The sequence below is a fragment of the Sinohyriopsis cumingii genome, chromosome 1 (genome assembly GCF_028554795.1).
Source record: "Sinohyriopsis cumingii isolate HCF-2022 chromosome 1, ASM2855479v2, whole genome shotgun sequence".
Lineage (NCBI taxonomy): Eukaryota > Metazoa > Mollusca > Bivalvia > Unionida > Unionidae > Sinohyriopsis > Sinohyriopsis cumingii.
In genome coordinates, this window is record NC_142961.1 from 111,087,911 (window position 1) to 111,112,735 (window position 24,825).

The window sequence follows — 24,825 nt, forward strand, 5'->3', positions numbered from 1 at the left end:
AGACTGCATAATTTTACGGCGTAATACACTTATAAAAAATAAAAATCGCATTCAAACACCACCCTAAATTTTAGCTTAGCCAATCAAAATTTAGTTTTGTTTAACCGCCACATAACTGACACACGCCCACCAAGGTTTTAAAAACTTCCACACTTCCCTTAATGAACTAATCTCTACAAAGTTTCAGCTTATGACAAACAATTCAGCAAGTACAAACGCAGTTTCTGCAACCTTTCAACCCCCAGACATGTTCAATAACTGAACCAAATTCACCTCGTTTTGACCAATTCGCCTTGCACAATTATCGGACGGACCTTATCAAGAATTAATCGTAGACACATTAGAGTACCGTATGTTTACCCCGCCCACCCACCCACTCGCAATGGATTTATTTCCGTGCCAATCACATGCATCAGCTTAAAATGGCTATGTGTCAGGCTGACAGCTGCCACGTGTTCCCAGAACATCCTAATAATTCACAAATTTACAAAGACGAATTGTCATATAAACATGGCGTTTTCACCAGAAGACTTGTTATAATGTCTTGTTTGTCCTAAATTAAAATGGTGCTGATCGGACGTCCAATATGACCAGCATTTTGGCCATTTTGAAAATCTCGTTATTGCTTACTACTGAAAGTGTGGCCGTAGACTTGGTTTCCTCCGCAAAAAAATATGTTATTGGATGTAGGCAAATTCTGGATGGGTTCTAATATATATATATATATATATATATATATATATATATATATATATATATATATATATATATATATATATATATATATATATATTTCCTTTGGACGATGGCTACATCCAGTGCGTGGTGCTTTGTCTTGACGCCCTACTGATCATGAACTCATTTCATTTTTGTCATTGGTTGCCCGACTTGACGATCATGGTTGTGATAGTCGTATATTGATGTTGTAACCAAAATTTAAGCAAGGGTTAACTCCATTTTGACTGAAGTAAGATGTCGGTCACAGGGGCAATCATATTTAGTTGTAGTATGCGTACTTTAGTAAAATACGAACAGAACGGTGACGTGTTTGATCGTATTCTATCCATTTTCGCTCCTGAACAAGACTATGTTTCTTGTTAGTAGCACACAACACACACGCACACATTTTTGGTCTGACGATACATATCGCACCGCAGCTCGACCAACATGAACTGCATTTTACCATTGGTTTTGCCCGTCACCCCTGCCGGGGTATAGGCCGCTCAAAAAAGATCGCCAGAGGCTTCTATTCTGTGCTATCCCTTCAAGCTGACACCAGGTGTGACCCATCTTAGGTGTTTCTTGGTCGTCCCCTTCTCCGCTTGCCAAATGAAACGGTTGAATAGGAATAAAGATTGCGATCTCCTGCCGCCATTTGCTTCTCTTAATATACTATAACTAAACATGGCGGCGATGTGCGTATTTTGTTTTAATACACATCCTGTTTTCATGCACACACTGTGAGATTCAGGGATATCGCTTTCCTCTCCATATTTGTGTCAATTTGTAGTATAACTTTCGTTGTAGAGCTTGTATTTCTAAATATTAATTCAGTGGGTGATTTTGCTCTGTTAATTTGCACTTGCGCAGTAAGTGTTCCCTTTAAGCGCGAGTCCTTTCTTTGGCCTTCGAATTTTTTAAAAAAAAGGCATTAAACATATTATTGACTATACCAAGCCAGGTAAACTGGAGCTAAGTACCTTTCTCAAGGCCCCATAAATGCAACCAACCCCGGATGGTCAGGGCGGATATCGAAGCTGCGACGCTTGAACTTTGACCCAATTTAAGTTGGGAATGAGCGCATGGTTGAGTGGGTGAGGGCTCTTCGTGTCTCTAATCTTGGCTATGTGAACTGGGGTACCTTAGCTGATGAGCTGATGGAGCTTTGGACTTCTAATCCAGGAGTCGCGGGTTCAATACCTGCCCAGGCCAGCCCGTAACGCTTGCCTTGACGTTCCCTTGGTGTTTGTACTTATATCCCACTTCCTGGGCATGACATACATACATACATACATACATACATAACAATGCATTTGTGAGCTCGTGTATCATACGAATTACTTAAATGTACGTTCTAAATCCTGGACTACTTTTTTCATTCAAGGAGCATGGTACACTTATATTAGATTCAAGTTAACGTTAACTCAGATTCAAATAAATATTTAAGACTGATATGCAAATCGAACGACAAACATGTAGCAATAGATATGGGTCTATGCTATTGTGTGTTCAACAATCCACGATACAGTTCTACGGTAGACAAATGGCAGAGGTCGCCAACTTGTATGTTATTTCACACGTGTCTCTCTGCCAATTATGGCTAACAGCTTTCATTCAGCGAAGTTTTACACCTGTTTTAGGTCGGTTTTATTTTCCTTTCTTATTGTTTTTTTCTTTGGGGGGGGGGTGTTTATTTGGGTTGGGGGAGGGGGCTTGTTTGTAATTTTAACTGAAAATTCGTATAAATTTGAGGGGAAAAAATCCAAACAGAGTAACCCCATATATTTTTTCTCGTGTTTCAGTTAGAATATTTCTTAGTACACTATGGACTGCGCAATCCTTCTTTACAAATTTCAATAAACTTGGAGGATGCTTTATATTATATTTTGAGCATATATCCATCGATGTTATAATAAGTTCGATTTAACTTTTTTATAATTTAATTAGTTAACAATCTGAAACAAGCTAGCGATGGCGGTTATACAGTTAAGAACATGGCTATCGGACACTGAACCTGATAAAACTGAGGGAGCTTGGCTTATGTTGCTATGATTCCTTGATAAAATTGTTTATCCGTTATATTATTTGACAAAAATGAATTATCATGAGGTTAAAAAAATAAAGGCTCTAAAGAAATCCCAGCCATCCCCACCTCTGAAAATAAAATGGTTGATACCATACCTCATATTGTAATAATAATAATAACAATAATCTATTTAAAGAGGGTAAAACGGTCGTACAGACACTAATCTCCCACGCGGCCCTCAAAATAGAAGAAAATAAACATACGACAAAACTTTTTTAAACTCGTTCACACTTCACATTTCTTGATGAGCCACTCCGGTTACTTAGTGATTAGAAAGTCCGCCTCGGATGTGGGAGGTCGTGGGTTCGAACCCCAGCTGAGTCATACCAAAGACTTATAAAATGCTACTAACAGCTTCCTCGCTAGGCGCTTAGCATTAAGAGGCTAGTGTTAGGATAATGTGAATGGGTGGGACATAATGTTACATGGCGGCGGCGTGATGCCCCGATACTTGACATCACTGTAAACTCTGTGTGTGTGTGTGTGTGTGTGTGTGTGTGCGTGCGTGTGTGTGTGTGCGTCTGTATGATTGGGATTTTTAACGGAGCTTTAACAATTTTGCAGTCATATCGTTACGATGTCAGCATTGTGACAGTTTACAGCAGGGGTCTCAAACACGCGGCCCGCCAAGCCGTATCCTGTGGCCCGCAAAATGATTGGCATAACAAGGTGTCATGAGAAATAACAAAGGTGATGTGCCCCTTGGGCCATCGAAAATGCCCTCATGCAGCCGTCAGGGTGGTTTGAGTTTGAGACCCCTGGTTTGTAGTGCTGTCTAGCACTGGGGCATCATGCCGCAGACATGTAGCATCATGTCCCACCCAGTCACATTATCCTGACACCAGGCCGACAAGTCCTAACACTAACCTCTTAATGCTGAGTGCCAAGTGAGGCAGCTACTAGTACCATTTTTACAAGTTTTTGATATGACTGCCGGGGTTAGAACCCGCGACCTCCCATATCCAAGGCGGACGCTCTAACCACTACGCCATCAGGGTGGTAAACTGTAAACTGAAACATTGCAGGCGTCGTAGCCATATGACTGAAAAACTGTGAAAGCTACCTTAAAAATCCAGATCACACACACACACACGTCTTGATGTACCCCCTACCCCTTTCTCGTTCACATATAGAAAGCATATATATATATATATATATATATATATATATATATATATATATATATATATATAGGAGAACTTCAAATGGATTGCTATTCAACAAGGTACATTTGCAACAATCCTTGCACTCGTTATTATTGTTTTAAACTTTAAAATTAGCCGATAGTTAACACTCTAAAAACTGCTGGATACACTTCTCTAAGGATTATTTCCAGTGCTCTTAAATAACATAATGTGGATTCGGTAATCCTTGTAAAATTTTCATTTGCGTATTCGGGAGACATGCAATAAATATATTAGAACGCATAAACGAGTTTGCGGAAAGAGAATGTGTTTTTGACTTTGAGCCAGTTTAAGTCTTCAAACAGGTGCGGGGATGTTGTGCGAATATTGGCATGTGTTCCCCATTGTGACCCCCAAGAATGTGAGCGGTGCCATGTACATATATGGGGCTCAGCTGGATCGGAACGAGGCTCCGTAATGTTGGTGTTGACTCTTCATATCCCACAAGTGTGATCATTAGGAACTAACGTTAAGAATATTATACAGTAATTTTATATGCTGGATATTGGATATTTTTCATCTAAGGAGAAACTCCTCAAGGTAGATATTTTTATGAACTGTTTTTCTCCATATACATTTTATTGACAAGTGTCTGCTATTTGGTCTGGTACATATACATTTTGTTTTGTACGATATTGGCATATCAACTGTTTTAATTACATTTTCATTAATATCATAACAACCATTATTAATAATTTGTACATCATCATCAATAATGATCTTATTCAAGTTGATAATAATTGTAATGTTGATTCTTTATTCAGAAGTTCGTGATGGATCGCGTGTCGTCTACTTAATTCGTGTTTTTGAATATTTAACTAACGTTTGTTTACGTGTGGATACCTCAGCTGATGCCCACGTTCAAAACAGTTGAAAGTCAAATTCATTCATACTTCATTAAGGACAAGAGAAGAGAAAATGACAAAACCTAAAAAAATGTATTCACACCAATAAATAAAAACGCAGAGGAAAACGGAATGTATATTTTTTTCTGTTATTATGTAAAAGGATGCTTTCTGACCAACTCGTACGAGATTTAGGACATGTAAATCCGTGATTTATTTTATATCGGGTTAAACTGAAATGAAAGAGAAACAATGAGAAGGGTTATGCAGTAATCGTGAATGAAGTGCAGGTTTTTGCTCAGTTTCACAATAAATACATGCGCCAAAAATGGACCACACTCTACTTAATAACGAAGGACAGACTTTATTTAATTAACTCTTTTAAGATCTGGGATTAAAAAGCTTGTCAAAAATATCGGGGAAGGAAAATGTCATGAAACAAGGTGAGCGAGACGAGTCAGAGCAAGTTCAGGCCAGCAATTGCAAACGATCCCATCAACATATCGCAGAAAAATAAAATTAAAAAAAAACAATACGGATCCCTCAAACATACAGAAAACTAAATGATCAATATAATAGAGATAACATTACCAACCACTGTGGCTCGTATCGGTGCTTACAAATTACCTGCCATACATGTACTATATAATAACTAGTAGTTATTGTATAGTACATGTATGACAGGTAAATTGTAAGCAACGATACGAGCTCCTGTGTTACCAAGAAGTTGATACATTGCTCACTTTTTAGACACATTTTCCGGGTGATTGTATTCGTTTAAGACCCTGTTTGTCACCACATCTTTTGAAGAAAATTTGGGAACCACTGCTTCCCAGATTTTAACATCGCGCCACACTTGTTTCATTAGTATGCTATAGACAAGTTTCTCTGGCACTCAGCCAGCGGTCAACATCGGTTTTAAACTCTTTAACGGGGCTGTCACGAAATTTGGGTTTTTGAATTTAATATTTGCAAGGGGTTTCGGTTCAACATTTCTCTTCGTACCTCTGAGCAGTTGAAATTGATACTACTAATTAATAACAGTCAGGCAACACCGGTACAGCTTGCTGTAGGGGTCATTTTTTCCCACACAAAGTATGCCTATATTTAAATGTTTCATTGCTCACACCATGCCTCCGGAGAATATGTGTGTGTGTGTGTGTAATTTGGATTTTTAGCGTAGCTTTAACAATTTTGCAGTCATATCGCTGCGATGTCTGCAGTGTGACAGTTTATAGTAATGTCTAATACTGGGGCATCATGCCGCAGACATGTAGCACCATGTGCCACCTAGTCGCATTATCCTGACACCAGGCCGACTAGGCTTAACACTAACCTCTTAATGCTGAGTGCCTAGCGAGGCCGCTGCTAGTACCATTTTTATGTCTTTGGCATCAGAGGTAACCGAATAGAGAAAGTCGAGAAAATAAAAATGAAGAGATTCTTTAAAACAGCCCTCTTTTGTAAATCAGCACTAACTGCGACTCGAAATCACTCAGTAATTATATTATAGTGCTGGGTACCACGAACAATGAACATAGCGCGATACGTACCACACAGTACAGGGTCGCGGACAGGATTTTTGGGCCCTAGGAATGATTCTCCAATAGGTCCCTAAGGATTAAAAATTGTGACTGCGGTGGGCTCACTGGCCGTTGTGGGCTCCCGATATTTTTTCTTCGTTGTTTTACCATGCCCGCGGCCCTGCCATGGTATACCGCAATTCTATTAGGGACCAACAATTTCATGTTCTGGGACAGGAGCCTGGCACCTTTCTAAAATTTACGTCTGTCAGTAGCTGGAAAAAATATCTGATTTATAGCAAAATAATATCATATTTAATGCATATATTATCTGAAGAAAAAAACAGAAATAGCGAGATAAAGGAAAACAAGATCTCAGCTCGAAAGAAAATCGCACCCCCACCCGCCGAAAGGTACATTGTCAGTATCTTTCAGTAGCTGAATTTGCTATGCATGTATTGTTGTATAAGTTCTTATCTAAAAACTTAACTAAAGTTGGATGATTAAGCTGACAGCCTGTGAATACACTGTGTTTACATTAGAGAGCTTGTTAATACAAACAGAAGTGCTGATACTGAAGCCTCCAATTTACTACCTACACTATTGATATAATTGACATGGAAACATTGAGTGGGGCACCAACACTTGGGGAATATATTTATTAGAGAGTGCCAATAAACGAAAAATAACCTTACTTAACAAACGATAAAATATTCAGTGAAAATGAGACAAAATGTAGAATGCAAACGAAAATCAAATGCTCTGCTGAACTTCTTAGAAATCTTAGAATGATAGGCGGTCTTACAGAGGAATACATGTAGGTGAAGTAGTAACTTACGCTAGTAAAAAAAAAACCAACTAAAAACGTGACTATTTTTTAAATCCGTCATTTTTCCAAAACTTGGATTTGGCCTGAATGTCGTTCATAGCATCCCATTTAGGGTGGCCGAGTGGCATAAAGCTCTCGCCTTTACTGATCACTACCATCTCACATCTGTCTGCGTGGGTTCGAGTCTCGAGCTGTCAGTGTGGTTATGTGGGAAAGCTTGCAAGTAGTCTCCCGTGGATCGGTGGTTCCTACTGGATTTTTTCCCCGGGTTCTTCCTCCACGAGTTATACTGGCCGCCATGGATATTGTCGTTCAGCTAGTACTTTACCGATAACAAGTGACATGGTTGTCTTTACCATCTTTTTCTATGTAAGAGCAAGAAAAAAAATCATATGAAACCTAATTGCTTGAACTCGTAAAAATATGCACAAATATCATTGTGACCGCTCCGGTGGCCTAGTGGTTAGAGCGTCCGCCTCGGATGCGGGAGGTCATGGGTTCGGTCCCCAGACGAGTCATACTAAAGACTTACAAAAAAGGTACTAACAGATGCCTCGCTTGACGCTCAGCATTAAGAGGTTAGTGTTAGGATGGTCGGTCTGGTGTCAGGATAATGTGACCCCAGTGCTAACATCACTATAAACTGCCATACTGCAGACATAGTAGCGATATGACTGAACAATTGTTAAAGCTACGTTAAAAATCCAATTCACACACACGTATCATTTTTTTATATAAAAGAGTTATATATCCAACGTTTCACAAGTGAACATCTGTAACACGAGTTGAATGTTGTAACATAATTAGTATCTAATTTATCATTGCAGTGTTTACTATTCACGTTATCAGACTAGAGCCTTTTTATTTGCTGTATTATAAAGAAGTGTTGCATCTCCACGGCTCATAGTCCGTCTTTCGAATGTTTCTTTTCACGAGTTACAGCACTTATGCTGTCTTTGACTGATAGATGATGTACATGCTGTCTTTGACTGATAGATGATGTACTTTCTCCCCCACACCACGAGAATGATAGTGGCCTTGAAAGCCTTCATTCCTAACGCACCACAATTCGTCCTTCATCGACCTCTGCAGCTAGAAAATCATTACACGCTCTATTTTCAGCATTATGGTGAGAACGAGTGCCTCGTAAACAATGATATTTGCACACCGTTTGTTTCCTGGTATTATTTCTTCTACCACAGAACATTTGTCTTACAAATGGGCTTAATTAATTACAATATATATATATATATATATATATATATATATATATATATATATATATATATATATATATATATATATATATATTCTTTCTCTCTCTCTCTCTCTCTCTCTCTATATATATATATATATATAGAGAGAGAGAGAGAGACAGAGAGACAGAGAGATGCTGGATTTCTGACGTAGCTTTAACAATTTTTCAGTCATATCGTGTCAATTTAAAGTGATGTCTAGTACTGGGGCATCATGTCACAGACATGTAGCATGATCTCCCCCCAGTCACATTATCCTGACACCAGGCCGACCAGTCCTAACACTAACCTCTTAATGCTGAGCGCCATGCGAAGTAGCTGTTAGTGCCATTTTTTTACGTATTTGTATTTGGCATGACTCGGGAGGGGATCGAACCTACAACCTCCCGCATCCGAAACGGACGCTCTAACCACTAGGCCGTCAGAGCGGGAGAGAGAGAGAGAGATGGGCAGGTATGCACAGAATGTCGGTTACATGAAAGCTCGAGAGGTTCATGAGAGGCCATTATCTTTTCTTATTTGGGGGCCCCAGATCACTGCCATCTCACCTCTGTCTGCGTGGGTTCGAGTCTCGGATTCGGCTAATGTGGGTATGTGAGAAAGCTTGCCAGTAGTTTCTCGTTTGTCGGTGGTTCTTTCCGGGGTTTTCCGGGTTCTTCCTCCACCATTAATACTGGCCGCCATGTTTAGCCTATCGTGTGCTGAAAAATGGCGTTAAACCCCACAATAACAACAACAACTTTCTTATTTGGCTCGTGCTGCATTAAGGAAAAGAGCGAAAAAAGACGAATAAGTGTCATTAACGTTCATCTGATTATGTTCTTGTTCATAGCATTTATTCAACTTCTAAACAAAAAATTGCTATGTACTCGTATTTTCAATTCACCCCCAGTTTTCGGTTATATTTGTGGGATCTCATAAACATAACGCAGATAACGGGCACGCAGAAGACAATATGTCACATCTTCATGGCGTCATTCAGACCAAACACCAGCACATCTGAAAACCCTGTTTCCGGTCTCATATCTGATTGACATCGTAGACCAACAGGGTATTCTCCTTCCTTTTTCTGACATTACTGGTGGCCGATCAGTCATGTCAGTAAAGAACAGGAGCACAACAAATTGGTCCAATTTGTACAGCATATAAATATATTAGAGAAATGTCTGAACATAAATTTCAAAGAAATAAAAAGTGAATTTTACTTATACAGGTTCATGACTTTAAATATGTTAAATTCATCGAAAACATTTACAAGATGTCTCGCAATATTGTTACTGTTCTCGCGTATTCTTGTGGTTCATTTTTGAGAACCATTCAGTTTGTATATACAATGTATTTCGGTAACGCACTCATCTGAAGCTGCGTTCGTTTCTTCTGGTACTGACCTATTTCATATTATTTCCTGCTCGGCAAATTTGTGTTAATACTTCGTTATACGGACCGCTCCGGTGGCCTAGTGGTTAGAGCGGTAGGTTGTGGGTTTGATCCCCCGCCGAGTCATACCAAAGACTTACAAAAATAGTAATAACAGCTGCCTCGCTTGGCGCTCAGCATTAAGAGGTTAGTGTTAGGACTGGTCGACCTGGTGTCAGGATAATGTGACTGGGTGGGACATAATGCTACATGTCTGCGGGATGATACCCCAGTGCTAGACATCAATATAAACTGTGACACTGCAGACATCGTAGCGATATGACTAAAAAAGTGTTAAAGCTACGTTAAAAATCCAAATCACACACACACACACTTTGTTATACCGGAATCAGCTTGACCCGCTCACGTTACGAACTCGGTAAATAACTCCTATATGTAAAACAAGGTATCTAAAACCAGAAGTTTGAAATAAATATTTCTTCCAGTTCAATAACTTTACAGGGGAAAAATACGTGCAGGACAGTAAAGACACGGTGTCAATTCTCCATGACAAATTCAGTATTTTAGCACACACACACACGTCATATAAGCTTCGATCGCTGCACGGTTTCATCTATGTCACATTAGCTAGAGAAGGGTTTTGACAATTTGTGTTCGTAAAAACAGTAATGAATACCCCCCCCCATCACTTTGAAACCACTTATAAGGAAGTGCTTATTTTTACTCCATTATCATATGTTTTGCACATGCTTCATTACAGAAAAAAAACTAATAAAGACGAGCAAGTGTTCGTAACATTTATAGAGTATTAAAAATCTCTATGATTTGTACTAAAATTTTCAATTCAACAACAATATAAAAATATATATATCCTCCAACACAGACCCATTACTTTACACAACCACAGAACGCGCACGAAATACGTGCTTCGCTCACTATTAGATTCTGCCTCTTTCACATTAAACTCCCTATCCCACCCTACTCGCACGAGAATAGAAGGTCTGAAATGTGAAAAAAAAAGTATAATTATCTTTCTTTCAGATATCATGTCGAACGCATCACCACTGAGGGTTTGCGTGTGTGGAGGAGGAAATGGAGCTCATATGATGGCAGTTCTTGCCGCTTCCAGACCAGATACAGAAGTGAAGGTACTAACTTTATTCCAGGACGAGGCTGAGCGTTGGAGTAAGGCACTGGAAAAGGGGGAGATGACCATTAACTATTCCAAAGAAGAAGGCAAAAATCAGCCTGACGACCATGCCAAGCCGGCGGCAGTTTCAAAAGTAGCATCTGAAGTAATCCCAGGTAGCGATTTAGTACTTTTTGTTGTCCCAGCATTTGCTCATGAAGAGTATTTGAAAGCCATCGCTCCCTACGTTAATACAAAGACAGTTATTGTGGGTCTACCCGGTCAACCGGGATTTGAGTTTCAGTGTAAAAATTTGAATGGTCACGACACGATTGCAGAATGTACCATAATGTCTTTTGAGACCTTACCATGGGCATGTAGGATTAAAGAATTCGGTCAGACGGTAGATTGTCTTGGTGTCAAGAAATACCTTGCTGGCTCAATACTACGAGGGAAAGCAGTTCCTAGAAAACCGCCTTTGATGAGCCTTCAAGCACTCCTTGGCCCCGCGCCTGAAATAAAACAAGTAAAACATTTCTTAGAAATTCTGTTCATGTCTTATTCCTTTGTTCATCCGGCTATATTGTACGGTAAGTGGAAGGACTGGGATGGTAAACCAGTCAACTCAGAGCCCTTGTTTTACCAGGGTATTGATGAATTCACAGCAAATTTGATGGCTGAATGCAGCAAGGAGTTCCTTGATGTAGCCCATGCCATTATGGCGCAGCGGCCTAACGTTGATCTGAACGCAGTACAAGACATCTATGCGTGGTATATCACGTATTATAAGGATGACATTGAAGATCCTTCGTCACTTCTGCAAGCCATTCGTACAAACAAGTCATATAAAGGGCTAGTTCATCCAATGAAGAAAGTGACAAATAAATTCGAGCCTAACCTAAAGAGCAGGTATCTTACAGAAGATATACCCATGGGACTGGTAGTCTTCAAAGGAGTGGCTCAAATTGTTGGCCATGAGACACCAAACAATGACTTACTTCTAGAGTGGGGTCAAAAAAAGATTGGAAAAGTATATTTAGTGAATGGGAAACTGGACGGAAAGGATATCGCAGAAACACGTTGTCCACAGCGCTATGGGATAGAGACACTTGACGATTTGCTCAACGGAAAGAAAATCCCTCCGCCAATCCCTGTCTTTGAAATAACCGGCACCGAAATTAGCGATTCTGCGTGATAAGTCATTTGCTGAGGATAATTGTTCCAGTCTATGGTGTTGATTGTCAGTATGCTACTAACACTTATGTTTTTATAGCTACTGCTTACATTGATGTCATTATGATAATGGATGTGATAAAGGATAATTTCTATTTTCTCTGTTTAAAGAAAATCGTGGTTTTGACTAAAATCTCATATGTTGGCGTGATTGTAAAACATCATCGGGAATCGACTCAGAAACAACACACATACACATATCCCCCATATATATATATATATATATATATATATATATATATATATATATATATATATATATATATATATATATATATATATATAATTACTTTAATAAAAAGATAGCATTTAATCACATTTAAAGATATACATAAAAAAGTTCGAAAAGTTAAGACCCAAGGATAATGTAATTTATAATGCATCTCATAATAAAAAGTTAAATTGATTGATCATACCTTATAAGGTACCTAATTTTCATCGTCAGATAATTCAGATAATTATGCAAGGAGAAATATATTATTCAATCGGTATATAATGTATGTTTTTGGCTTAACTAGTGCATTCCCGCGCCTCGTGAGACTCGTTTTTTTGTATGTGCACTTTTTAAAAATTATTTACTTATTCCACACACATACACACGCATGCATACAAATATTACTTTTTACTTCTCTTTGTAATTAACATTTATGATGGAAAGAACAAAATTATTATTATTATTATTATTATTATTATTGTAGCAGCTGTGGTAGTAGTAGTTCATAACCAAATCGCATGATATAAAGATATAATAAGGAAATAGGAAATCTTATCAGTTAGATGATATACAGCGATTTCTCGTCGTAAAATATTACAAATATATTTTAAGGTCCCTTGTTGAATTCCAAGTTTATCACGCTGATTTGGAAAAGCACATTTATAAGGGAAATACAGTCTATGTGCAAGAAAACCAGAACCTGCATCTTGCAAGGACACAATAGGGACATACTATTGCTGGAATAGAACAATCCAGGCTAAAACAAAGGGCGTACAAAACATCCAAGTGAACAAAATTTCACATAAACGGTTTCTGTTTGTGTGTATATATATATATATATATATATATATATATATATATATATATATATATATATATGGATTTCATTACTTAAGCACGTGTATTTTACATTGACGGAATCGACTACAGTGTTACAGTGGCGTCGCTAGGGGGGTGCGGACCTCACCGGGTGACACCATCTCAGAGGGGTGACACCAAAATGAAAAATTGCAAATTTTACAGAGCACACACTGCTCGGTCTAGTCGGATTTCATAAGCGGATAACCGATCATAGTTAAATACATGACTAGCAGGCACAGGGTGCCACCATGCAGTCTGCAGAGCGTCTGGTGCTTATTTGAATGAGATTCAGAGCTGGTCGGAGCAAAGTTTGCAGTTATTTTAAGAAGAAGAAATCCATGGTGGAAGTCTGGAGGGGTGACACCATGAGTTTACCGCACTGGGTGACACCAACCCTAGCGACGCCGCTGCAGTGTTGTTTTACTTACCATGTGCATCGTGTTTCATAAAACCCGTACATGTATTTTAGAGAGTACGTGCTGTAACGGGGCTGGGGATTACGACGAAGACGCCCAACACAACGATTTTTGCTGGTTATTTAAAACTGTATTTCTTTCTCTCTTGTTACAAGTATACAAGGTTCCCAGGTGAAGCCAATAATTGGTTAACTTTGGCGTTATGTACACCCTTTGTAAATACAACAGAATGCTGAAACATCGCTACAGCAACATTTTTATTGTTGCTATACGCGTGTTGGATCCTTTGAACCTGTTCTTTACCAGTTCAACTTTGTTGGGGTAGAATCTATCACTGCATACAGTTGGTGGATTTATCGCCACATTAGTATTTTGATGTACTGCAGAACTGATCGCATATGAAATATTTAGGATTGCATGGTAGAAATACGTTCCAACACAAACATAGGATTGAAGATTTGTGTTAGTTTTCTTTCAGCGTAAATTACACATTGCCTTAACTAATCCATCGCACTCTCAGAGTCAAAAGATAAGCTAATGCCGACTACTCTCAGACAAAAGATACACCAAGGCCGACTACTCTCTGACAAATGTTCAGAAGCACATGTACTGGTGGGTGCATCAAGTGTCGATTAAGATGTTTTCTTTACTTCTTTATGTGCCCCCCTTTACATTTTAAGATTAAAATATTTATTCTCTTTCAGCACTATGCAAAGGATATTTTGATACAAAGTTTGTTATGCTTGTTTTGCAATTTACCGTTAGAGTACGCTCAAAATGTTTGCCGATATACCCCTGTTTTCGCTTATCATTTTCCTAAACTTAATAAAAAATTTCATTATCAGGTCATTTTAATTTTTACCAGTGGAATATAGCGAAGTACAACATAACTAGACTGAGGTTCTATTTGTCTGTCTGTCTTTTTCTCTTTCCATCTTTCTGTATCTCTGTGACAGGTGCGTATGAGCATAATGACCTTCTAATCTATTTATATATGCGTGCATTCAGAAGTTCGACCATTTCAAATGTAATTCGTATGACTAATTTTAAAAAAGAATTGTTGTGTATTCAACAGATTGATGTTAATTTAAAAAAAATAGTTATAACACTTGACACAAAAAACAAATGAATATGAAACAATGGAGCAAAAAAGAAGCAACAAATAGGGACGAATGCAACTTCAAATAAGAGAACCTTAATGTATAGCGAAAATATTAAGTTACGAGTGAAATAGAAATAACTAATAAATAATTAAACACAGTCAATAAAATGTAACCTGCACGCATACTATTTTACGTATACTGCACATATATCTATAATCATTCTCATCTGGTACAAATTTACAAATTCCCAAAGATGAAATAAAAGAATAATTGTTAGCTTTACTGACCATAGACCAAAAGAGCTTATCGGGATGACTTTTTGACCGTCCACCCGTTACAACAATTCCAAAAGAGCTTATCGGGATGGCTTGTTGACCGTCCACCCGTTACAACAATTGTGTTATCGTTACTCCATCTAAACTGCTTGGAGGACTGACATGAAACCTAACACACACATTCGTCCCAAGGTCAAGTTAGTTCTAAATGAAAATGGTGCCACTCGGATATCTACTATAGCCGTCATGGTGATCATCTTGAAAATCTTGTTACCTCCTGGACGGAAGTTTATCTTGAATATCTTTTTTCAACGTTAAGTCGTAAACTCCACGTGACTAACGTACTTAAGGTCACCTTGGCCAGATTAAATACAAGAAGGCTGTTAAGATAGCTAGAAAAAAAGTGATTCATTTATATTCATATGCTGATTATATTTGGCATCCGAACAAAAACAAATTAATTAGAGGCTGCAACGGAAAATATAACAAGATTCGAATAGATGAAAGTTCATCATGTAACTATCCATATGCTGATTCTAAATGGAACCCAAACTTTAAAAAAAAATTAGATAGCTGCAACAGAATATAATAATATAATTTGAATAGATGAAAAGTGTGACTGTCCAAGTACTAAACTGGTTTGGCTCACTATGTATTATTTGACAATGACTTGATATCTTTTCGGTGGGTTTGGGGGGTGGGGTAGGGTCGAGAAATGAGAGCAACATATTTTAATATTAATATTATTAAAGTCAAAATGAATCTAATTTGTGGGTCTTCCAAGCAAGTATTTAAGGTGGTCCAGCTCTTTTCTGTCCTTGCTAGACCGCCACAAATACCCAGTTTGGTCTAGGACGTGTGTTTTCACTGTTCCTCTCGTTCTAATGTAGTCCGTTTTCGTCGACTGAAATTGTTTATGAATGTCTGAAAGCGTAAATTCTCCAGTGCATACTTGAACACTACTTGGATTTGTTTTAAATCTCCGGTTACTGTTTCATGAGTTGTACAAATTCTGTGCTTTTTGTCTTGCAGTCAACTGCCTGTTTAAGAATGTGGCTCATAGAATCACAATGATTGTTTTTACACATGGGGTTTCTAGGGTAGATCCTTAAGAGTTATTAATCATAATATCTGATATTTATCTTTAGTCTTTTCCAGCACAAAGATTTTTTGAAACCTTTACATGCATCATGAAAGCAACTACTGTCATCATCTTCAACTAGTTCAATTTCACCCCAAAATTTGTTTAAAGATATTTTTGCCGTCAGTCGTGGTAACTGTCTCGTCTCTCAAAACGTGTCTAGCGTTCTGTTGTGAATGACGTGTCACAGAACATGTTGCTTCCGGCACAACTGCCATGATACCTTTTCATCATCGCTTCCAGATATAAGGCTGTTTAAAAAAATGAAACCATAAGTTCCACTTTCAAATGATTGAAAAATGACTGGAAATTTAGAAATCGCTATTGTCGTGAATGTTGAGTGGTCCAACAAAAATGGTTGTTCGCCTGTTCTGACTCGTTTCACCACAAGTTGCTTGTATTATGCTATTGTCGCAAGCTTTTTACATAGCATACAAATTGTTACCATGGTTAGGACAGACTGTCTGGAGTAACTCGGATTTTTAATGCCGGTTATCTGTTCCTCTGTGTACAAAATTACATACGGAGATTTCCTGCAGGTCCTGATAGATGATGATACAAAAGGGATATTTTAAGTTACCAAACTTTCGAGATGTCTGATTTGGCAAACTTTTATTGTAGTGTCCTAGAGCTTTTCTTTCCTTTGATATTTTATATTTTTGATTGTCATTAATTTGTTGAAGTCCTGCTGGACAGTTCACTACATGTTGAAGTCCTGTTGGTTGGGAAAGTTCACTACATGTTTAAGTCCTATTGGTTGGGACAGTTCACTACATGTTGAAGTCATGTTAGTTGGGACAGTTAGCTACATGTTGAAGTCCTGTTGGTTGGGACAGTTCACTACATGGTGAAGTCCAGTTATTTGGAACATTTCACTACATGTTGAAGTCCTGTTGTTTGGGATAATTCACTGCATGTTGAAGTTCTGTTGGAGACAGTTCACTACAATTTAAAGTCATGTTGGTTGGGACTGTTCGCTACATGCTGAAGTCCTCTTGGATGGGACAGTTCACTGCATGGTGAAGTCCTGTTGGTTTGGACAGTTCACTACATGTTGAAGTCATGTTGGTTAGGACAGTTCACTGCATGTTTTAGTCCTATTGATTGGGACAGTTATGTTAAAGTCCTCTTGGATTGGACAGTTCACTGCATATTGAAGTCCTGTTGGTTAGGACAATTCACTACATTCTGAAGTTCTGTAATCTTTGCCAGCCAAGGTTTTGATGTGATAACCCTATCTACAGCTTGGTGGATAGAACAGATATTTTGGTGCTTTGTCCTAGTGACATTATTAGATTTCACAAGTTGCCTCCTTAGTATATAATTCCAACTAACCAATAGCGTGGTGCATTGCACATCGGCCGAAGTGGTGGGGACAATTAACCTTAAATGGATACTTTAGAAGTTATGTACCTGAGGGGAGCCATTAAAGGTGTATTTGAGAGAAAAGTATTTGTTCAAACACGGACCAGCACTGGAAAATTGCTTATTTATCAGTCCATTCAAGTTTTGTGTTCCCTTGTCTCGATCGTGTAGCAATAGTGTTAAAATTGTAACAACATAATTTTTATTGATTGCGGTGGCTTCCATCCGCATCCAGTGAGATTCAGACCCGAAGCACAGAAAGATCTGCCAAGGTGTAGATAGGGTTATTACATCGAAACGTTGGCTAGCGAAGATGAAGTCCTGTTGATTGAGACAGTTCACTACATTTTAAAGTCCTGTTGTTGAAACAGTTCACTACATTTTAAAGTCTTGTTGTTTGAGACAGTTCACTACATTTTAAAGTCCTGTTGGTTGGGACAGTTCACTACATTTTAAGGTCCTGTTGGTTGAGACAGTTCACTACATTTTATAGTCCTGTTGGTTGGGATAGTTCACTACATTTTAAAGTCCTGTTGGTTGAGACAGTTCACTACTTTTTAAAGCCCTGTTGGTTGGGACAGTTCACTATATTTTGAAGTCCATAATGTAATCAAAAACATGGTCAGGCATCTGTAAATATTGTCATCTGTCGTATGATTCCAAACGGCATTAAACCAGGGAATTTCCCATCATATTTAACCAGTGACCATTAATTTAGATAATCTAATTCAAATCCCTATTAATTCGTCAACCTTTGTGTTAACTATCCAAGAGATAACTCTGCGTATTGCATTATTCAATGCCCAATCAGTAGAACCACCGTAAAAGCGCACACAAATAGTTAATTTTATCAACGACTAGAATATTGACGTCTTTTTCCTGACAGATACTTGGCTAAACACATCAGGCGATGAGCCCAAGTGTGCGGATCTAACACTCACTGGTTACTCCATTAAGTCGTTATCCCGTAACTCTCGCAAAGGTGGAATTGCTGTCATCACAAAGAACTCCATGATCAAACGTCTTAATCACACCACAACATTCAGTTTCGACCACACATCGTTTGAACTAGTACAAACCACACACACACTGGAGCAAAGGTCAGTCCATTTTTTCTGCCTATACCGCCCTCCTCCTAGCAGAGAAACAAGCTGACTGAATCTCTCTTTTTGGAGCAGTTTCCGAATCTCCTGCAGTATGGAAATTCGATCGGTGGCAACCTGATTATTCTTGGAGATTTCAACTTTCACTTTGATTGTCCCGAAAACCCAAACACATCAAAACTCATAGATTTCATTAATGTTTTCAACCTCAAACAGTCAGTTAACCAACCCACCCATAAACATGGTCACATTTTAGACTGGATTCTTCAAAGACCTGATGATAACATTCTACGGTCCTCCCTTGTATCCCATGACCTTGCATCAGATCAGCTCTGCATTATATGCCATCTTGACGTATCAGTCCCTAACCCTCCACCTTTATCTGCTACTAAGAGAAACCTCCGTATGATAAATAAAACCAAACTAATGCATGACATCCAAGTAAACCTAACAACTTGTTTACCTCCTACAGCAGAACAACTCGATAACTGCTTGCGTTCATTGCTCGACAAACATGCCCCAGCTACCAAGTGCAGAGTATCAATTCAAAAGTGTTCTCCATGGTATAGCAGTGTTAGGGACCAGCTTTGCACTGCTAAAAGAGACTGCCGTAAAGCTGAGAGGCTTTGGCTATCCACCAGACTCACTATTCATAAGCAAATCTATGAAGCCGCTAAGAAGAATGTCACAAATATAGTCCATGCAGCGAAATCAGCCCACTACACTACTAAGATCATGGAAAGTTCCAGCTGCAAAGAGCTCTTCGAGATTACTAACAAGCTAATGTGAAGGAACAAATCTACACCACTTCCAACTATCTTCTCTCCAGTCGACCTTCCGGACATGTTTGCAAATTTCTTCCGTGACAAAGTACAAACCATTAGAGATAAGCTTGACAACACAATTTCAATTGACTCATCATCACCATACAATTGGGATACAGAATTTGATTGACAACCATTAGCAGCATTTGAACCTGTCTCTATGGATTTCGTACGTACAATCGTGACGAAGATTGCACCAAAGTCATGTGAACTTGATCCAATTCCAACATCACTGCTGCTTGAGTGCTTAGATCCAGTATTGCCTTCACTAACTGATGTTATTAATACCTCTCTCTCATCCGGGGAATTCCCATCATTTTTAAAAACTGCCATTGTAAAGTCTCTGCTGAAGAAACCAACACTAGACCATAACAATTTAAAGAACTACCGCCCAGTTTCTGATCTCCCATTCATTTAAAAAATCTTAGAAAAGGTTGTTATATCCCAGCTTGTATCTCATCTGAATTCAAACAGTCTTTTTAGCAATGTACAATCTGCATATCACCCTTGCCACAGTACTGAAACTGCTCTTCTAAAAGTAGTCAATGACATTCTCTCTGCATTGGATAGCGGAAAGATTACAGTCCTCACCCTCCTTGACTTGTCTGCAGCATTTGACACGATAGACCATGATATATTACTTCACTATCTCCAGCATGTATTTGGCATTCATGATACAGCCTTACTGTGGTTCAGGTCCTACTTGGTCAACAGGACACATATTGTATCTGCAAATGGAATACACTCCAGCCCAGTTGATCTATGTTGTGGTGTTTCACAGGGGTCTGTTCTTGGACCTGTTCTTTTCATTCTATACACTCAGTCGCTCTCAAGTGTCATAGATCGTCATCCAGTGTCTCACCAATTGTACTCTGATGACACCCAAATATACAAATATAGCCACCCAACTGAAGTTGATGCTACCATCCAAGGTGTAGAGAGGTGCATTTCTGATGTGAAATCATGGCTGACATGTAACAAGCTGCAGATGAATGATGATAAAACTGAGGCTATTCTGATCACAACACAAAGACTTTTTCATTCACATCCTTTACCTCAAACATGTAATATCAGCAACACCAGCATTAAATTCACACAGTAAGTATGAAACCTAGGTGTTACTCTGGACAGTACTCTCACATTGCACCAACATGTCATGAACATATGCAAGGCTGCATATCTTGAGCCGAGACACATCAGCTCCATTCGCAAATATCTTTCAGTTGATGCCACTAAAACACTTGTGTGTTCATTAGCACTTTCAAGACTGGACTATTGTAACTCAATTCTGTCTGGTTCATCTCAGTATCTGCTCCAGAAACTTCAAAAAGTTCAAAACACAGCTGCTCCGATCATACTTAGAGTACCACAATCAGAGCACACCTCCCCGCTGCTCTGTACCCTACACTGGCTATCCATTTGATCCAGAACCAAACACAAAATTTGTTCTCTGTGCTACGTTTCACTGTCGGACTCTTGTCCAACATACCTATCCGACCTAACCCATGTGTACACACCAGCAAGATACTTACGCTCCTCTTCTGACAATCGTATACTCATTATTCCCACTATGAAAACAAATTCATATGGACAGCGTTCTTTTGCATACCAGGGCCCAGCAACGTGGAATGAATTGCCCACTGAACTTAGACACAAAGACAGTGATCCCATTCAAGAGTGCTCTCAAAACTTACTTATTTTGACTGCAAGAACAAACTTAAAGACCTAATAATGTTTCCTACCTTAAATATTCTCAGCATGTTTTCTTTTTTTATGTTTTCTAATTTCATGGTGTTTGTTTTTGTAATCATAACATTTTATGTTTTTTATCTTATATGTGTTGTCTAATGTTGTAAAGCGCTTAGAGCTTCTTAAGATTAGGCGCTATACAAAGTCCTCATTATTATTATTATTATTACCTGCTAAGCCCCTCCTCCTTAGTCATATGACCCTTTTTTGTACATTTTGTTCATTTTCAACTGAGTATAGTACTTGTGGATTAGACAGATTGATCTTTGCCAGATTACAAATCCAAAGGTATATATTCAGTTTTCTGCTGGACTTGTTTTTCCCATTTTCTAAAAATAACATTTTCCATTATTCTACCCCTTTTTGTTTTAATTTTTTCTCGTTAGTTAAAATGAAGAAGACATTTTGTTTTAAGCCACATGGAATGCATTCAATGCTAGACTTAGATTTTAATTCCACAACTCTTCCTGTGTGAAGAAATTAACTCTGATCTAATTTGCCAGATGTTTGTACATGGCATTTCCATCATTTACCTTGTTTTGTGTCAGTTACATCGTTGATTATATGAGTGTGTGTCTCTCTAACAATGATTTTATCCGCCAGGTCTGGAATAATAGAAAAAGCACAGTTTGAGTCATCTACTGAAGACTAGACTTTTACATTTATGATGACAATCTGCTCCATTTTTTCATATAACAGTGGAACAAAGTGATTCGGTACGAACTCATTGTTATTTCTGGGGCAGTCATTTGTGTCCACATTATGCATGCCGTGGCGGTTTGTTTACAGCCTCATAACAGAAACAATCTAGTGTAAACTGAGTTTGTGGAAATTGAGAAATTAACAAATGATGACAACGATGAACAAAAGGGTGCTGTTTCTAGTACATGCCCAAGACCACATACTGTTCAATAACATAGCAATTCAGTAACATATCTACACCCATCCCAACTTCCATCTTATTTTTGACCTCCATTCTCTATCCAAGTTACTGGGTACATCACAAGGCTATCCACCAGACTCCTTGATTGGTCACATCTTTTATTGCCATCTTGGCTCTCTTTTCCTTGCTTCCCATTTTGCGAGGGTGATGACCATCCAAGTGAACAGAAACAGGTGGAGGTCCCTATTTCCTTTCCTTCTTTTTGCCCCGAGTCTGACGTTGCATCTATGGAATAAAAACCCATCTGTTTAGTTCTCTTTGACTGTATTTTCATTGGTTGCCATCTGACATACTCTTAGTTTAATTAACAGAGTCCATTGCTGGATCCATACTATTATCATGTCTTTGCTGTATTTTATGTTCTTTTCCCAAGATTGTTTTGTTTCAGTGTTCACCTCTCCATCTGTATTTTTAAGCACTGAACAACGCCCAGCTGGAAGTACAGCCCAAGGATCAACAAAAAGAATGGAACTCTTCATGACGTACAAAGAATATATAACTTTATAAACTTTGTTTTTATTTTATTTAGTTTAATAAATACTTAGTAGAGTTTCATGCAAATGTGCCCTGAACAAAAATTCACCAGTGCAAGAATTCTCAAGTTTCATTTTCTTATTTGTTAAAAAGATAACTGGTACATGTTACTATTTCTGCTAGCTTTTCAACAATGGTTCATATATGATGGCATATGCCTTCAAAGTAGCTAGCATGATCTTTTAAAAATAAGCTTATTTAGGTCTTTCTAAAGATAAATGAGCAAGAGATGAATGCTATAACCCGAGTAAAGCTCAAGTGAGTCGTACATAGGATACACGAGCATTGTATTTGTCCACTCTTAACATACAAAAATTTATAAAACCTGTCTTGACAGACCACCCATCCTGTTAAAAAAACATGTCTTGACAGACCACCCTTCTGTTAAAAAAGGTGTCCTTCAAGATAGGTGGTCTCTCATAACAAGACTGTGCAAAATTACCCATTTTCAAGGTCAAAATTCAACAGGGCTTAAGGAAAAATATCTACAATTGCTGTACATGCATTTTATTCATTATTCATAGTTCTTGTTAAAATATTGTATTCATTTCATCTCAAAATAATTTTATATAGCAATAAAGATTAACATCATAAAACATTCACATTAATATTTGAAAATCACTGTGTACACATATTAGCATATGAACTGTAAACGTTTCTAGGTAAGATTTATTTTTCCCATTCATAAATCTCATAGTTACAAGTACTTTAAATGTAGCATATGAACTGCAATATTTATCCTGTTCATAAGTTAACCTGAATTTCAGACTCACTCCAATGGCCTGGTGGTTAGAGCATCTGCCTCAGATGCAGGAGGTTGCGGGTTTGAATCCCGGCCAAGTCATACCAAAAACTTATAAAAATTGTACCAGCAGCTGCCTTGCATTCAGCATTAAGAGGTTAGTGTGAGGTCTGGTCAGCCTTGTGTCAGGATAATGTGACTGGATGTGACTGGATGGGGACATCGTGCTACATGTCTCCGGCATGATGCCCTAGTGCTAGACATCACTATAAACTGTCAAACTGCAGACATCATAGCAACATGACTGAAATTTGTTTAAAGCTACATTAAAAATCCAAACCACACACACACACACACACACAGACAGACACACACAGATACATACACAGAGACACACATACACACCCAGACTAACTTCAAATATAGCATGGGAACAGCAGTTAGCTTTGATAACACTTGCTCATCCTGAGTAAGATCTGGACAGTATTGTTTATTGTCAGACTCTGGGCAAATATATATGTACCAATTAATGAAATAAAACAAAAAGCTGAAGAAGAAAAAAATATATTAAGAGACAAAAGCCAAAGGTTTAATTCACTGCCTACATAAAGAGATGAACATGATAAACAAAGGGTGTAAGGGTGTAACCAACTGTTAACAAACAATGACTTCGTGTGTGGCTTTTAATAAATGTAACATCGAAAAGGCAACAAGCAACAAAAATCTTTTACAATGACAATAAAATTCAGAAAACAAGGATCACTTTTAAAAGAGAAATACCTTGTTTACCCAAAGACATATAAGTACTGACTACAACAACATTGTACTACAGTAGTTTTCTCATCATGACCTTATTGACAATGTGTGGTTTTTGTTAAAGATAAAGAAACCATACAAACTGTTGAACTAACATCCTTGACTGCTCTCTTTGAAGCAGGAATGGTTCATCATAATGGGGATTTACATGACTTTGACATTACAATGTATTTTAGTCTGGTTTATGATCTGTTGAATAGAATGCTACCCAGATAACCTGTAGATATTAGAAAACCGGTTGGCACATTTTTTTCTTGCTTAGAACAAACCCTGTTATACAGTAATATTTACAAAATTTAAATAACGCTCAGTGGTGTTCATTCTATTTCTGCAATACTGGTCATTCAAAGCAGTGTTGCTTTGAATGATCAGCACTTTGACTGCAGACTCCCCAAAGCGGTTGTAGTTACAAAGGATTATATAAGCATGGTCATTGGGGTTCATCCTCGTTTTTGTGGGGCTAGTTGTTCACAGCAGTGTTATTTTACAACAATCTGCACTTTGTCTGTAGACTGTCCTAAGCAGTCATGGTTACAACAGAATACATAGAGGAAAGT

The 24,825-nt window shown here is 38.2% G+C and overlaps 1 protein-coding gene across 1 annotated transcript; it reads left to right on the forward strand.

Annotated features, from left to right (window-relative positions):
• Positions 1–4,372: 4,372 nt before the first annotated feature.
• LOC149807604 (octopine dehydrogenase-like) lies at positions 4,373–14,517 on the forward strand. Its single transcript, XM_089968705.1, has 2 exons — positions 4,373–4,530; positions 10,862–14,517. Exon 2 carries the CDS (start codon positions 10,867–10,869, stop codon positions 12,142–12,144), a length of 1,278 nt encoding a protein of 425 aa, XP_089824831.1. The 5' UTR covers positions 4,373–4,530; positions 10,862–10,866; the 3' UTR covers positions 12,145–14,517.
• The last annotated feature ends 10,308 nt before the right edge of the window (positions 14,518–24,825 follow it).

What these genes read in the sequence shown, in the direction of transcription:
- LOC149807604 (XM_089968705.1), top strand. Translation starts at nt 10,867, where the DNA reads ATGTCGAACGCATCACCACTGAGGGTTTGCGTGTGTGGAGGAGGAAAT.